The sequence below is a fragment of the Alternaria alternata genome (genome assembly GCF_001642055.1).
Source record: "Alternaria alternata strain SRC1lrK2f unplaced genomic scaffold CC77scaffold_20, whole genome shotgun sequence".
Lineage (NCBI taxonomy): Eukaryota > Fungi > Ascomycota > Dothideomycetes > Pleosporales > Pleosporaceae > Alternaria > Alternaria alternata.
In genome coordinates, this window is record NW_017306209.1 from 144,555 (window position 1) to 160,155 (window position 15,601).

General features: G+C 53.2%; 4 protein-coding genes across 4 annotated transcripts; all 4 read left to right on the top strand.

The window, feature by feature from the left end:
• Positions 1-4: 4 nt before the first annotated feature.
• Positions 5-3,156, top strand: CC77DRAFT_1023565 (hypothetical protein). Its single transcript, XM_018525686.1, has 5 exons — positions 5-1,085; positions 1,138-2,492; positions 2,540-2,670; positions 2,724-2,905; positions 2,959-3,156. The coding sequence occupies exons 1-5, from the start codon at positions 111-113 to the stop codon at positions 2,968-2,970; spliced, it is 2,655 nt and encodes an 884-aa protein (XP_018382219.1). The 5' UTR covers positions 5-110; the 3' UTR covers positions 2,971-3,156.
• Positions 3,157-5,230: 2,074 nt separating this feature from the next.
• On the top strand, positions 5,231-7,854 carry CC77DRAFT_355337 (hypothetical protein). Its single transcript, XM_018531345.1, has 2 exons — positions 5,231-6,057; positions 6,105-7,854. The coding sequence occupies exons 1-2, from the start codon at positions 5,564-5,566 to the stop codon at positions 7,813-7,815; spliced, it is 2,205 nt and encodes a 734-aa protein (XP_018382220.1). The 5' UTR covers positions 5,231-5,563; the 3' UTR covers positions 7,816-7,854.
• Positions 7,855-9,126: 1,272 nt separating this feature from the next.
• Positions 9,127-13,097, top strand: CC77DRAFT_943111 (hypothetical protein; the record flags this gene model as incomplete). The annotated part of the gene is made up of 4 exons (XM_018534899.1): positions 9,127-9,360; positions 9,428-10,177; positions 10,262-10,778; positions 10,831-13,097. The coding sequence occupies 4 exons, from the start codon at positions 9,127-9,129 to the stop codon at positions 13,095-13,097; spliced, it is 3,768 nt and encodes a 1,255-aa protein (XP_018382221.1).
• A 465-nt stretch (positions 13,098-13,562) lies between these two features.
• On the top strand, positions 13,563-15,270 carry CC77DRAFT_1011871 (hypothetical protein; the record flags this gene model as incomplete). Its single annotated transcript, XM_018523733.1, has 5 exons — positions 13,563-13,730; positions 13,777-14,007; positions 14,058-14,516; positions 14,565-14,720; positions 14,785-15,270. The coding sequence occupies 5 exons, from the start codon at positions 13,563-13,565 to the stop codon at positions 15,268-15,270; spliced, it is 1,500 nt and encodes a 499-aa protein (XP_018382222.1).
• Between the last annotated feature and the right edge of the window lie 331 nt (positions 15,271-15,601).

Here is a 15,601-nt window from a genome sequence, read left to right on the forward strand (position 1 = left end):
CACATGGAGCTCTACCTCATCTCTAAATTCACGCGCAAGCCCACGAACACCGCCAATTTCTCCACCACTACTCCCCACCTCTTCCACTCACAGTCTCCGCTGCTGTAGCCATGGCGGACCGCAAGAAGAGAGATCGCTACGCAGCGGGAACAGGATACCAATTCGGCGCGAATACACAAGAGGCCGCCCAAGGAGCAGGAGTCCCCCCACCAGTAGTACCTGGCTATGGAGCTCCAGCGCCCTCATACGGTGCACCATCACCTGCTTATGGCGCTCCCTCTCCTGGATTTGGCGCCCCCGCCCCCGGCTACGGAGCGCCAGCCCAGGGCTATGGACAGCCTATGCCTCAAGATCCGAATGCTCTCAACCAGCAGTTCGGGCAGATGAACATAGGCCAGGGACAAGCAGCCCCTCAAGTTCAGCAGCCCGCCGCAGCTACTCAGCAGAACCAACTGTTCCCCTCGGACCTCATCGCGCAGCCCTTCCACGTCTCGGAACTATACAACCCTCCTCCTCCGATCAACCTGCCCTCCAACGCCGCAGCCACCCCCTCCGAGTTCGCGAACGAGTCGAGTAAATACCTGCGATGTACGCTCAACACTATCCCTACCAACCACTCGCTGCTCAAGAAGAGCAAACTTCCATTCGCGCTCATCATAAGCCCGTATGCTAGTTTGCACGACTCAGAGGACCCTGTGCCAGTAGTACACGATCAGGTCATTAGCCGTTGTCGACGATGCCGCGCCTACATTAATCCGTTTGTCTCGTTCCTAGACCATGGGCACAGGTGGAGGTGCAACATGTGCAACCTGACCAACGATGTCCCCCAAGCATTCGATTGGGATGCAGCACAGCAGAAGAGCGTCGACCGCTGGCAGAGACCCGAGCTGAACTACGCAGTGACCGAGTTCGTTGCACCCCAGGAATACATGGTCCGCCCTCCACAGCCTCTGTGCTACTACATTCTCCTGGACTGTACCCAGGGAGCAGTGAACAGCGGACTTCTCGCTGTCGTCTCCAGGGTCATCAAGGAGTCCCTCGGCCGGATACCAAATGCAGACGGTCGGACACGCATCGGATTCATGGTGAGTTTTGGGCACAAAGAACACAAGTCACCTGTATACTGACTCGAAATAGGCCGTCGACAATGGGCTACATTTCTTTGGTATCCCTCCAGACAACAGCGAATCTAATGAACCCCAACAACTCGTGGTTTCCGATCTAGATGAGCCCTACCTTCCCATGCCCTCGGACCTTCTGGTCAGCCTCAGCCAATGCCGCAACAACATCGAGACCTTCCTTGACCGCCTTCCGACCATGTTCCAGAACACACACGTCCCTGGATTTGCGCTAGGCTCAGCTCTCCGATCCGCACATAAGCTCATTTCCCCGCTTGGTGGAAAGTTGACCGTCATTGCCGCGTCGCTGCCCAATGTTGGCCATGCAGCATTGAGCCCCCGAGAAGACAAATCATTATTGGGAACCGGCAAAGAAGGCAGTTTGTTGCAGCCTGCAAACAACTGGTACAAGTCGTTCGCCGTAGAATGCTCCAAGAACCAGGTTTCAGTGGACATGTTCCTGTTCTCCTCACAGTACCAGGATGTCGCAACGCTAAGCAACCTTCCGCGATTCACCGCCGGTCAGACATACTTTTACCCAGGATGGAATGCTGCAAGACAAGAGGATGTTGTCAAGATTGCAACTGAGTTGGCTGACTACTTATCTGCTGAGATTGGTCTAGAGGCTGTGCTCCGTGTGCGTGCTACCACCGGGTTGAGAATGTCCGCATTCTACGGAAACTTCTTCAACCGCTCGTCTGATCTCTGTGCCTTCCCGGCATACCCCAGAGACCAAGCTGTTGTAATCGAAGTCGCTATTGACGAGACAATCTCCAAGCCATTCGCCTGTCTACAGGCTGCTGTGCTCCATACTACTTCAAGTGGCCAGCGTCGTATCAGAGTTTTGACTCTTGCGGTGCCAACAACTGAGAGTCTAGCATCGGTCTATGCTTCAGCAGACGCACAAGCGATCACCACCTATTTCAGTCATAAGGCGGTTGAGCGAGCATTATCGAGTGGTCTTGATGCGGCGCGAGACGCATTGCAGGCCAAGGTCATTGAGATTCTGTCAACCTACAGGAAGGAGTTGGCAGGTGGAAGTATGGGCGGTGGTGGTCTGCAGCTACCACAAAACCTGCGCGCTCTCCCCATATTGTTCCTTGGTCTTATCAAGAACGTTGGTCTTCGTAAGAGCGCTCAGATTCCAAGCGATCTTCGATCAGCTGCTCTCGATCTCCTTTCTACACTACCACTGCGACTGCTTACGCAGTACATTTACCCATCTTTCTACTCTCTTCACGACATGCCTGATGACGCTGGTGTACCGGAGCCTGCTACTGGTCAGATTACAATGCCACCCGCGTTGAACCTCTCTAGTGCAGCTATCGTCCCGTACGGCTTGTACCTCCTGGACGACGGTGTCAACCAATTCTTGTAAGTGCATATGCACATTCGCTGTTGATGCAGACTAACGTAGCTAGATGGATCGGCCGCGATGCTGTTCCAGCACTCCTGAACGATGTGTTTGGCGTCGAAGACCGTACACAACTGAAGCAGGGCAAGGCTTCATTGCCTCTCCTTGACAATGAATACTCGGAACGAGTTCGAGCCGGTAAGCCATTTTTACTGATGATGTAGACCGTTCAAACTGCTGACATGAGATAGTTGTGGAGAAGTCGAGGGACCACAAGTCGAAGGGCGTGGGTTCTATCACTCTGCCTACCCTGTATATCATCAAGGAAGATGGCGACCCAAGCCTCAAGCTATGGGCGCAAACACTACTCGTCGAAGACCGCGCAGACCAAGGAGAGAGTATCGTTCAGTGGATCAGCAAACTCCGGGAAAAGGTATACCAATGAGTCAGCTGCGTACTCGGAGACAACACTGACGTCTCACTTAGGTTGTGCAGTAAGCACCGACTACGTATGTGGGCACGTGTTGTTTAGGCGGTGTGGATTGAGCGAGTTGATTCCGCAGCATTGGCGTAAGATACGAAGAAGAAATCATCATTGCTTGGGGCGGTAGGTTCGTGACTGGGAGTCGCACCAAGCGAGTTCATGACTTATATAACAGAGCAATGTGATACCAGCTTTCATCATATCGTTCTTTGTCGCCTCGGCTCAGTGCTCGTACTACGATTCGTGCGGCGAGGGTGCTGCCCGTCATTGCTACACGACATGAATTGCATGGCAATGGAACATAGCGCTAGGCTGCCGTGCGAGTATTGGCGAGGGGTGAATGTGAACTTGAGGGTCGATATCTACTCCAAGTCAACCCCGTGCTGGTGTATACAGCTAGGACGACTGCTGCTATTCGTAATCGATAGGACGTACCTCGGTACTAGCGCACGGGCTATCACGGTCCGTCCTGGCTGCTGGTGGCAGGTACCCATCGTTAGCTCGCGATTGAACGCGAGTAATGACCCCTCAACACCAGTGCCGCCATCGCCATCGCCACCGCTGCTGGCGGCGCATGCTTCCAGACATCTGGTCCGCCCGCTAATACAAGCCCGCATAGTTCGGTAAAGCTACTATTCTGGACACTGCGCTTCGCGTGTACACTATGTGTTTCACCATGCTACCAGCTGCAGCAACATGGAAGACAAGTATTTTCTTTCGAGGTAACGCACGCTCCTCGTGTGGATATGCACCTAAGCAACGTGTCAATAGCGATGCTGCATCTCACCTAGGCACCAGAAATGCAATCCTGGTAGTGCGAGTATACGAGACGAGCAAAGTATGGTACGGACCACGCAAAGAAGTGCAGATGACCACGATATCCGCGATCCATGGTATCATCCCGCGTGTGTCCGTCATGTTCCACCGAATCATATTTTGCTTGCCAGGAACTAGTCGGTCCACTGGGTCCTTCGCCTTTCTGTCAGCGTTTCCGAGCTATGGACTGTGATGGCAAACAACTGTCACGCACCGCCTACAGCCCAACGCCATGGGACAGACCATGTTCGCTGACCGCCTCGTTCAATAGCCTCTGGCGCCGTTTGCGCTGCAAGACGCAAAATTTGAGTCGCTGAAGTCCGGCAGAACCACGGATGCTAGTCTTTCGCTTCGGCAAGGTACAAAGGTACAACACTTTTCTGTGGACCTGGTCGAGTCCCCTTGCATCGGCGCTCGCCCACGCTGCTAGCTTGCAGCGCCTATCCGTGTCAACCAATTGCTTCGGCATGGCAGTGTCAGCTTTGTCTCGAGGCAGACGCCATGCCGGCCTGCTTATGATGATCTTGTCCAGCGCGCGCAACTTGCCTCTGAGGACCGGCCAGCGGCGCCGACGCTGCTATGCCATGGTCAGCCAACATGACCCCGATTTCTCTGATAGCACGTGAAATGCGGCAGTGGGCGTTGGTAGGTGTTTCGTCATCAATAATCAACTTGCGCATGCTCAGGTCCCGGCCACAACGCACGACCTAGGCCAAGTAGTCAGGTTCTGGCGACCCGTCGCTGCAAGCATGTGCTATGGCCGTTGTTAGCGACCGGAAACAGACAGTGGTATCCAGAGAGCCCCACCGTGGGACATGGCACCGTGTTCTGCAACCATGGCCGATAATTTGACTGCAGACGAGTGCTGCTCATCAGGGCTCGCAGACGATACTGTGGGTGGTCTGACAGGCGGACGAGCATGCTCTGGGGCTGAGCTGCACCGCTTCATCATGTCTGGGTAGGCGGGCCAAGCCATCGCTAATTCCAAGGATCTGCAGGCAAGATGTGCCCTCGTCGCAAGGTGGATCGGACTCTAACCCCAGCCTTCTGCCAGGCCGTCCGTCCAGGGCGCACGACAAAGCCGCTAAGATCCCGTCCTGTGCCTTACCAACCCCTCCTCGCATGCAGTTGCGACGCAATCGTGAGTTCGTCTCTAATCCCGTTCTCCTGCGTCGACACCTGTTCCTCTGCCTTCATACCCGGGTCTTGCACCGTCTAGCTGCATCGCTACAAGAGCCGCATCCTGCCGCTTCTGCTCGAGCCCTTGTGCGCATCGAGTGTGCGTCAAAGAGGGGCCAATCTCCCCGCCACCTGAGGCAGTCCATCCTGCGCCTTATCATACCCAGCCCAAAGTCCGAGTATCCGTGGTTGCTCAACCCTCACCACTGGTCAGCCTTTGGACGACCCCAACTTGACGATTTTACGACGCAACGATCGAACTTAACCAGACCTTGTAGATTTTCTTGACTTTGCTCGCTGGGCGCTGTGTCCGGATGTTGTTGCAACGCCGCTCTCTATTCGTCATCATCTCGTTTCAGCCTTCCCACACCCGCTCCAGCAAGGAACCACCCGCAGTATCACACTGATTGCGCCGCTGGAGGCAACCCACCTGGGACCTGCGCTTGCATTAACGTCCCAGTCTTAGATCACTGGCGCTACCGTACCGTGTCCTGTCGTGTACGCCGTAAGCTATACGCGCCCCGTCACTGTAGAACGACCTGCGCAGCACGCTCACCACGACACGGAACAAGAGGTGGACATTGTAGACTGCTGGTCATCGGCCCCTCCAACATGTCTTCCTTCCAAGCAGTCAACACTACATTGTCGGTTCCAGATCCGCCACAGGGCCGCCCAGGTGACGAGACGACGCCCACTACTCCCCGACCGAATAGCAGATTCTTTGCCGAATCGAAAGCGGCCGAGGAAATCCGCACTGAAGACCCATCAGCTAAGACGCCTACACGTAACACCTTTGCGGGACTCGTTGGTCAGCGACCACTGCCTTCATCGCCTTTCACACCCGCCCGTGAGCTGAGCGAGACACCTTCCGCTTCGAACAAGAGTGAGCAGAGTAGAGAGGATTCGCATAGGTCAACAGCCTCCGGTCAAGACGTGCATATGGGCGATGGTGACGAGGACGACAAAGATGGATCGGACAACGATAGCGTGACTAGTGATTCGAACCGACCGTCCAAGAAGAAGAAGGGACAGCGCTTCTTCTGCACCGACTTTCCGCCTTGTAACCTGAGCTTCACACGAAGTGAGCACCTGGCACGACACATTCGGTACGTCTTTCATCGTGCGTTGTCCCGCATTCGCTAACATGCTGTAGTAAACACACAGGTGAACGTCCCTTCCAGTGTCACTGCTCACGACGATTTTCACGTCTCGACAACCTGCGACAGCATGCTCAAACAGTTCACGTCAACGAAGATATACCCTCTGAATCGTTAGCCGCAACGGGCACAAGGTTCCAACGGCAGATCCGGACCGACCGAGTAAGACCACCTGGAAATCGTTCTCGAGCAAACACACTAGGCAGTACCGGAGGTCACAGCAGAGGTCACAGCAGAAACCTTTCTGCATCCAGTATAACCTCTACAATATCGACAATGAGTGTGGCACAATCTCCAGACATACGGCGACGACCCCCACCTTTGGCTATGGCTAGCGATGGTGGTGCAAGTGCAAGAGCACGCTTGTCGCTCAACACTATGAATGCATATGACCCACCCATGATGGGTAGTCCTGGGCCCGTGGAGTACGATACACAGTCCAACGCGCCTACAACGCCTACTTCTGCGACATTCTCTACAGTTACTGGTAGCCCCGCTCGCTTCGGGTCTGCTATGCAGTCTCCTGTATCAAGTTCATCAAGGCCAGTCTCATGGGCTGGACCACCGCCTCCGGGACGCCGCCAATCTATCTCTTCCAGTGGCAATCCTTTCTCCGGTGCACCAGGACAGGCTCCTCCTACCTACATTACGCCTCTACAATCGACTGCTGCCCCTGCCTACTCAGCACAAAGCAGCGCATATGCAAGCCCTACAGCGTCCCAATTTCCAGAATCAAGGAGAGACTCGAATGCGGAGGCGGACTGGAGGCGACGAACTTGGCACCCAGGAGTTTATACTGGTCCTCGACCAGCGACTAGTGGACTTGGATACCACCAGACACCGGATGCTCCACGCCCTCTATACACCTCACAGCCTGCTGCTTCTCAGACCACCAGACTCCCAGGGATCGAAAGCTTCGACCATGCTCCGCCTCCGCCTCCGCTACCTCGGCGTCAGCCAAGTCCGATGCAAGTTGATGCTCCGGCACGTCCGCTTACTTATCACGCGCCAATGGAGCACACGTCCAATAGAGGTCACCACAAACGAACGAGCATTTCATGGGAAATCGACCGTCTGAACATTGCTAGTCCAGGTTCTCAAAGTAATCAGTGGTCACAACAATACCCTGGCAGCGCAGGCCGAGCAAACGCTGCACGACCCACGACAGCCCCTCATGGCTACTTCAGTCGTCAACCCTCCAATGTTCAGCCTATTCAGATTCCTTCAATTAACGCCTCGCCCAGAACCTCGCAGGAACAGCCAGTGACACCTCGAAAGAACAAGCGACAAGCCTGGTACAATGGACCTGTCAGTCAGCCGCAAAGAGCTATGCAGAGAACGTCACCCGAGGACTCCAGTAGCAGCGAAGGTGTACCGACGCCAGGCACTATGATCGACTATCACCCTGCTATTGTCCACAGCAACGGGTATGTCGAAGCGCCAGCAGTTGTTGAAGATTACAAAACCGCGCCACCAGCGTCAATTATGGAGAGGCCCCACCCTTTGCATTCACAGCCTCCGCAACATTACCATAGCCACAGCCTTTCGAGCTCGAGCTCAAGCTATCGCCCGCAGCGCGAACCCGAGCGGGGACCCGCAACGTTCGGTCAGCCACTGCCGCAGACAGCCAACAACGACATGCGACGCTTAGAAGCGCTTGTAGCAGTGGCCACTGGCGAGCAGCAAGCCGTCGAGAACCGGTCTTAGGTCAGCTGATCGTTACCCACTGATCCACACGACACATCATCACATTACTTCAAACCTCACAAGTACGCGCAACGATGTCACGACTTGGAAGAACATAACGAATCTCCTATGATTGAACGCGAATGATATATATATCTGGTTTTGCTCCAGTAACCAATGACAAGTCTCGGTCTTTGCTTTTTCCCCTCCAGCCTTTCCTCCAGAAATTTGCCAAAGGTGGAGGCTCTTGTTGTCGCTTTCCATATGATACCAATCGGAGCTTCTGCTCGAACTTCCTTGGGATACCCCGATCCGGCATATATTTTCCTTTGAGTCATTTTCTTTGTTTGTGTGTATTTGGCTTTTTGCTGTCGTTTTAGGGATATACCAAATCGATCGTACAATAGCGGGAGTCTGGAGTTATTCTATTGGATTTTCTATTTTGTCCTGACGCCTTTCTTCTTGGTCATACTGTCATGCTGTTATTGCTGGAGAGTCACTGAAGGCGAACATTGGTAATGGCAGGAAGTCACTTTCTGGTAGAGAATCAGTAGCTGTCTTCGGACATTCTTAACATGCTTGTATATGCTTTTAACACTTGACTTTGACATGTATTTTGTATTGTGACGTTTTTGGCGAAGGTTCTGCTGATATCGAGCGTCACTCTGGACACAAGTTGAGAGATGCACGTAAATGCCTGCGCGTTTCCCCTTCCCTCTTATTCATCAACTCCTCTTCCTACAGTATCAGAATTACGAACAACGCGCTGGCTATCACGCACCTACCAAAGACTGGTACCATAAGACTCACCCTGAGAGGAGCGATCACGTACTCATGACGTATAGAAGAGAGAACCTTGTCACTGGATCAGATGTCTCTATCGGTGAGTGCTATATCCTCTAGCATAGGATCTCAACTTTAGACTGGGTGAGACCAGACATGCTGAGCAGAACCAAAACAGGCCTAGAAATAGCGCCCGGTTCAGCGTCCATATGCTTCTCGTCGAGTGAACTCGAAGTACGCCTACCTGTTTGCATCGAGGATCAGCCTCAATGACAGTCAAGACGTTAGTTGTGGTGAGCCTGTGTCATATCATACACTGTCTGTGCGTCTTAGCGTGGCTTTGGAAGTGGCGGCCCCGTTGCCGTAGAAACATGGAACGTTTCGGGCAAAGCGTGCTATTTCCCATGCAAGCCCCGCGTACCCTATGCCCAGTGTATACACATCCGATTCGAGCAACAACGACAGCGGGTAAGACTCTTGGTTCTGTACCTGGATTTTGATACCCATCTTTTTTTCTTCTTGTTTCTTTGTGATACCCCTACCGGCGCCATGGGTTCTGACGATCTTATTGACTTCGAAGTCATTGAGAATCAAAAGGAAAACATCCAGAGTCTGCCCAGCGGACGTTCTGCAAGAGCGCTCGCGCAGCTTTACACGCCACCGTTGACTTCGGCCGCTGGCCAAACTCGGTCCCCGTCGCAGATGCAAGATGAACACAGCGCAACTCGCCTCGGATTCGAGAAGGAGCTCATGGCGATTGACGACTCCGACGACCCACTCGATGTCAGTAGTACCAATACACGAACTGCATGTGGTGAGACATGTACTGACTTTGTGCACACGAATCCAGATCTACACCCGCTATGTAAAGTGGACGCTTGAAGCATACCCGTCCGCACAAAACACACCTCAGTCGCAACTTTGTCCGCTCCTCGAGCGCGCAACGAAAGCCTTCCAATCCTCACCGGAGTACAAGAACGACGCGCGCTACCTCAAGCTCTGGCTGCACTACATTCACCTCTTCTCAGACGCGCCGCGGGAGACGTTCGCCTACCTGGCGCGACACAATATTGGAGAGAACCTTGCGCTATTCTACGAAGAATTTGCGGCCTGGTTAGAAGGCGCAGGCCGCTTCACACAAGCAGAGGAGATCTACAACCTGGGCATCGACCGCGAAGCCCGCCCAGTTGAGCGCTTGATTCGCAAGTACGGAGAATTTCAGCACCGTCTCGAAAGCCGCCCTCAGGAGGCTCCCGAACCTTCAAGCCCCGCACTCCCTGCCGTTCGTCCAGCCCTTGCCGCTAAGATGGACCCTTTTGCGCTTGCGTCACCCAGTGCGCCGAGCCCGCAACCACAGAGCCAGCCGAAGACCGCTGGAGGTGCATCTCGCTCAGGAAAGCCCAAACTTGCAATCTTCTCGGACGGTGATGATGCCGCAAGACCTGGCTCGACAGGTAGCACAGAGGGGTGGGACAGCATTGGATCGCTCGCAGACCGCAAGAAGGAAAACGCGACCGAAGCACGCCCCTGGGCGGGTGAGACTCTGAAGGTTGGAAAGAAGAACACTGGCGTTCCAAAAATGTCGATTTTCAAGGATGAGGTGAGTTGATCTGCCTACATCAGCCCCTCCATATATTTACGACCACAGGACTAATTGGTGGGCGTTTGCCATGCATGTATTCAGACCAAATCGAATCCCAATGACGAAAATGTCAGCCCCCACCCATTGCGTGAATATCAACAAGCGGTCAACCCAAGGACTGGTAGACTTGAAGTAGTCTTCGTAGATCTAGAGCAGGTGTACCCTAACCATGAAGATCCTATGTCGGAAGAATACTCATTTGAAGAACTGCGAGCTAAGTACAGGGGGTGGATGGATCATGATTGGGATGCCATTCGCCGCAAAGAGCAGGAGCGGGCAAAGAAAGCAGCCGAAGAGGAAGTGGTTGCTGAACGACCAAAGACCAAGGCCGCACCTCTAGCGCCTAAGCAGGATCATGAACAGCCCCCCAAGCCGAAGACTGTACCCTTGAAAGGTAGTGTTGATGACGACATGGGTAACGACGAAAACGCGCCACCTTCACAAGCAGATGTAGACAAAGCAAGGGCAGCTAAGAAAGCCAGACGAGAGGAGCGGGCCAACAGAACTAGGAAGATCAAGGTTATGGAGGTCAAGGAAGTTCGCGGGGAGACTCAGACAAGTAAGTGATCGGCTGGACATCTGGTTGTCACTTGTACACTAACAAGGAACAGTCCAAGCCAACTTGGATTCTCCGGCGAAGCCAAAGATACGGCGAAAGAAGACTGGCCCAGAAACGACAATGACCCTCCACACCAAGGAGGCCATGGACGAAATATACGATATTTTCAACGAACCACTAAAGAACGCTGATGAGGAAGTCTCCGAGGTCCAAAGTGGTGAAGAAAGCAGTGGGGACGATGAGGATGACTATACGAGTGGAGCCGAAAGTACTGCTACTGGTCGCATATCGTGCGCTACGAGCGAATTCGGAGACGAGACAACAGTGGGAGATTTCACACTCGGCACTAGGGTTCTCAACACCGAAGAAGACGAAGAGGAAGATGAAGATGAAGATGAAGATGAAGAAAGTGATGCCAATGATTCAGACACCAAAAGTGCCTCTGCATGGTCAGACTTCACTGAGAGCAAACACGTGCCTAAGGATCATGAAAACGATGGATCAGATGATGAGTCCGAACATTCCGAGCATTCTCATGACGACTCGTTTGATGAGTTGACACGTCCAGATGTCGACTCCGAACAGCAACGGGAATCTGATGTAGTCACCCCTACCTCACCTTCAGCACCTGCTTCACTACCTACTCGCTTTGTCCCTGTCCCACCAGAAGACTATGTTCCAGCAATGCAGCCCTATCGAGACCCGATACAGGCTGCGAACAATCGGTTGCCATTCATGACACCGATTGTTGAGAAGACGGAGTCGTCCTTGGGCATCGCCACTGCTTATGCACAGAAGGACTATTTTAGCGCTGCTACCAAGACGCCGTCAAGATCGAAAGGTACAACTGACATTCTTGAGGATGACGACGAGGATGAGACTTGCAGTAGTCCCTTTGCAGATCTTTTAAGTCAAGTTATTGACGGTTCAGGGAAAGTCGCGAAACTCGCCCTGACAGAATCGAAGCCAGTACCCAAAGAGCCCATCGCGGAACCGCAACGGAAACCGTTGGCTGCAAAGGAGGTTTCGTCTAAAGCACCAAAGGCTAGCGGTCCAATCATTAAAGACGCGCAGTGTAATCCGGTAGACGAGAACGTCCGCAAGACCATTCTGCAAGAAATCCAGCCGCCACTAGATAGCTACGACGGATACTACGCAGACACCGAAGAGAGCTACGGAAAGGGTGCTGATATACGCAAGTACACCAAGTCCGTCAAAACGAGCAAGGCAGAGAAGACTTCCACAAACCTTGCTCTCTGTCCTACTCTGCAGTTCCCGGGAACAAAGCGGACATATGCCGTCAAACGTGAACTTGGCAAAGGAGCTTTTGCGCCAGTGTATCTGGTAGAAAGCAAAGATTCCGAGGACGAGGACGACGAGAACAAACCTTCGCAGATGGGCAAGGGCGAATTCGGCCTAAAGCGGAAGGATCTGGAAGCTATCAAGATGGAGGATCCGCCAACGCCGTGGGAATTCTACATTATGCGACAAGCCAAGCGACGACTAGGCGTGTCTCGAGCGGCTGATTCGATCGTTTGCGCGTACGAGATGCACGTCTTTAAAGACGAGTGTTATCTTGTGGAAGAGTATCGAGACCAAGGTACTCTTTTGGATCTCGTAAACCTCTCTCGTGGGGAAAATGGTGTCATGGACGAGCAACTTGCCATGTTCTTCACTATCGAGTTATTCCGTACGGTGGAGGCCCTTCATTCCAAGGGTGTGATACACGGTGACCTCAAGTCTGACAACATTCTCGTTCGGTTTGATGCCTTACAAAAGGACGAGCATTGGGACTCGGAGTACAAGCGCGACGGGCGTGATGGCTGGTCTGCGAAGGGTGTCTCGCTGATCGATTTCGGCCGTGGCATTGACATGAAGGCCTTCAAGCCAGATGTACAGTTCATCGCAGACTGGCCTACTACAGAAGCCGACTGTGCAGAGATGCGCGAACTCCGTCCTTGGACCTACCAGATCGACTATCACGGGCTTGCTGGCATAGTCCACAATCTGCTATTTGGCAAGTATATCTCTACGATAGCTGAGCGCGGCGCAACTCTCGGTGCTGGCGCGACCAAAACGTACAAGATCAAGGAGAGCTTGAAGCGATACTGGCAGACGGAGATTTGGCACGAGTGCTTCGATCTGCTTCTGAACCCGCTCATGCATCTTGATGGTGAAGAGGGGAGAAGATTGCCGGTACTGAAGGGTATGAAGCAAGTCAGAGAGCAAATGGAGGCGTTCCTCGAAAGCAATTGCGAGAAGGGTGTCGGCCTGAAGGTCCTGATAAGGCGTATGGAGGAAGCTGTCAAGAAGAGGTAAAGTTACGCTTTTGCCCGTTTGTATAACGTTCTGGGTTTGGATTGTTTTCTAGGCGTTGTTGGATAGACGATACCACAGATGAATGACGCTGAATGACCATGCACTTTTTCACTTATGCGTTCTTGCTTTGCTTCGTCTTGAGATCATGTTGAAGTGCACCACCATAGTAAAGGTAAAGGTGACGAGGGGGAGGGGCCCGTCCGTGCGTAGATGCCTTGAGCTCGCGGGGAGCTTGACACCTCCGCCTGTACAAACAATTGAACTCAAAGATCGTCTTGCAGCAACAACGCCTTCCTCCTCACTGCTTAACCAGACACCTGCTTCCAGCTACAGGAAGTTTACTGGAAGTCGAATAACCATATTGCACTAGGTGCCCACTGGCAATAGCAACACGATACCCCACCTCGCCGCCCGCCGCCTTGTATACGTGCTCAACCTACGACATCGCTCCACGCTGCCGCGACCATGTCGGCCGAACTCACCACCATACTGCTCTCGTTCCAACCGGACAGCCCAGAGCTCGTGAAGAGGCGCGATTATGACACCAAGGCCCGCCAGTTTGTCTCACAACTATCCAACATCTCATCGACATCTTGGACCAAGGGCGCAGATACACAACAAGATGTTCTCTCGGTAAGGAAAACATATCGTATCGGCCTGCAAACAGCTGACTTTCTAGATACTTAACCCTGCCGTCAACTCAATAGCGTACGCCTTTGCCCTCCGCCACCGCATCTCTACCCTTGTCGAGAAGAGGAATATCCCAGACACACTGCAACCCGGAGGTTCATTATGGAATCAGCTAGTACTATTTCTCGAGACTGCGGATCCTATACAGCTGCGATATGTTGGAAAGGAATGGAGAACACTGGTAGAATATCTAGAACAAATTGCGCGCGCATGCGGATCGGTATGCTCAACGAGATGCTTTCTGCTAGGAGGAGATACTGACGACTATAGCCGAGCCTTGCTATTGCACCGATGCGGTCAGCTATGACCCGACTCGACCCTACCACAGGCACCTTCACTTCAATTCACCTCCTCTTCGTACAGCTATGTTGCGAGACACGATCGTACGCGGCCGCCGAACCCATCCTCGACAACTACATTCACACTATTCCTCTGAGGATGCCGACCGTTGCCCGTGACGGCCTCGAGTACTCAGTGCCATGTGCGGATGTCGCGAGTAGCGGAGAGTATATACATCAGCATTCTGGGCATTCAGACAAGTTCTCGGTGTCAGAAATAGAGGAATACTACGTTCTAGGAGCCCAAGCATATCTGGGAATTCGCCAGTTCAAGAAGGCGCAACATTTCCTCGAACATGTGTTGGTCATACCTACGGCCAACACCGCGAACGGTCTGATGCTGGAGGCGTATAGGAAGTGGGCGTTAGTGAGCTGTCTTGTCGAGGGAAAGGTATGTCACAGTTGAGCAGTCTGCAATGGAACGAGCTGACATGTGCAGATGGGAACTTGCCCACGTACTTCGAACGGCAATGCGATCAAGAACATCAAGGCTGCTTCGAAAGCATACGAAGCTTTGGCAGAGGCGTATGAGGAACTGGATAACATGTCCAAGCTGAAGGCCCAGGTGCAAGCAGGGTCTGAGATCTGGGCAGAGGTATGGTTATGAGACACTACAAAACGTTCACGGTTTGTTGCGCACACGCTGACAAGACATGTAGGATGGCAACACAGGCCTCGTCAACGAGCTCATCAGCAGCCAAACACGGGCCTACGTTTCGCGGCTATCACGGACATACTCGGCAATTCCAGTCTCAAACATTGCCAGCCACTTGGGGGCTTCCGCAGATGAGATCGCCGGATACATTGACACATTGATCAAGGATGGGCACCTGAACGCACGACTAGAGGAGACGGACAAGTCGAACGCGGGGATCGTACTACGTTTCTTCTTAGATCCAACACAGGGGCCTCTAGCCAAGAGCGAGAAGCAGCAACAGCAAGCCCTGTTTGACCAGACGCGTCGTACCAACATGCTCGCCGAGCAAGTCAAGGATGCCGACTACCGACTGACGCTCACCAAAGAGTACGTCGAGAACCAGAAACGGTTGAGTAAGCGGCAGAGCAACAACAACGGCGATGCTATGGATACAGCATGGGACGACAGCCTCGAGGCGGAGGAGGACATGATGGTTGACCTGCACTGAAGAAAAACAGCGATGGAGTAAGCATATGACATGTGGATTACAAGCTCACTGGAAGATGGACAAGTGGAGCTTAAGCGGCTAGTGGTGCTTCGATTGATTGTTTTGCAGGGTTGAGCATGAGCAGTGTCCATGACGCGATAACGGTAATGCATGAAACGAGAGATGGTGGACCCGAACGGTAGACGTGATCATGGTCAGACCACGGAGGCTGGCAAGTAGCCTGGAGGAGGCTGCGGAGAGGCGAAAACGATTATAAATGTCGTGCAGACGGTTGGCTCGTCGTGGCGTGCATATGAGCAAAAAGAAATCACGAAGCCACCAATGTCATGTA

Bases quoted from the DNA above. Each gene is read 5' to 3' on its own strand.
- CC77DRAFT_1023565 (XM_018525686.1), top strand. From the start codon at position 111: ATGGCGGACCGCAAGAAGAGAGATCGCTACGCAGCGGGAACAGGATAC. The intron at 1,086-1,137 runs GTGAGTTTTGGG...GACTCGAAATAG, and splicing joins GGACACGCATCGGATTCATG to GCCGTCGACAATGGGCTACA. The intron at 2,493-2,539 runs GTAAGTGCATAT...TAACGTAGCTAG, and splicing joins GACGGTGTCAACCAATTCTT to ATGGATCGGCCGCGATGCTG.
- CC77DRAFT_355337 (XM_018531345.1), top strand. From the start codon at position 5,564: ATGTCTTCCTTCCAAGCAGTCAACACTACATTGTCGGTTCCAGATCCG. The intron at 6,058-6,104 runs GTACGTCTTTCA...AACATGCTGTAG, and splicing joins CACCTGGCACGACACATTCG to TAAACACACAGGTGAACGTC.